At 50.5% G+C, this 329-nt stretch overlaps 1 protein-coding gene across 1 annotated transcript in view; it reads left to right on the top strand.

The window, feature by feature from the left end:
- Nucleotides 1-302, top strand: part of CSUI_007620 (kelch repeat and k+ channel tetramerization domain containing protein) — a gene marked incomplete at its 3' end in the record, with an annotated part of 4981 nt that extends 4679 nt beyond the window's left edge. The window contains exon 3 of the mRNA XM_068067765.1: nt 12-302. Within this exon, the coding sequence (XP_067920255.1) occupies nt 12-302 (291 nt within the window). The remainder of the gene's footprint in view (nt 1-11) is intronic.
- Nucleotides 303-329: the final 27 nt, after the last annotated feature.

The raw sequence follows: 329 nt of genomic DNA, 5'->3' as shown, positions 1-329 counted from the left end.
GGTTTCTCCAGGAGAGAGAGAAGTTTCGACAGGAGGCAGAGGCCTTAGATGGAGAGAAGCGGCGAATTGTCGATACCAACATTGCTACAGAGACAGTAGTGGATCTGAACGTAGGAGGGGTGATCTTTGAGTCTTCTCGTCATACTCTTGTCCAGCAGCCTGGCTCTTTCTTAGAGGCCTTACTCTCTGGACGGCATCACATCTCCAGAGATAAACAGGGGAGAATCTTTCTTGATCGAGACTCGGAGCTCTTCAGAATTCTCCTCAACTTCTTAAGAAATCCAGGCACACCTCCACAGCCAAGGTAAGAAGACAAAGGGGGGGGGCGG

This window comes from Cystoisospora suis (genome assembly GCF_002600585.1).
Source record: "Cystoisospora suis strain Wien I chromosome Unknown contig_4080, whole genome shotgun sequence".
Taxonomy (NCBI): domain Eukaryota; phylum Apicomplexa; class Conoidasida; order Eucoccidiorida; family Sarcocystidae; genus Cystoisospora; species Cystoisospora suis.
This window is presented reverse-complemented; position numbering and strand designations above follow the sequence as displayed.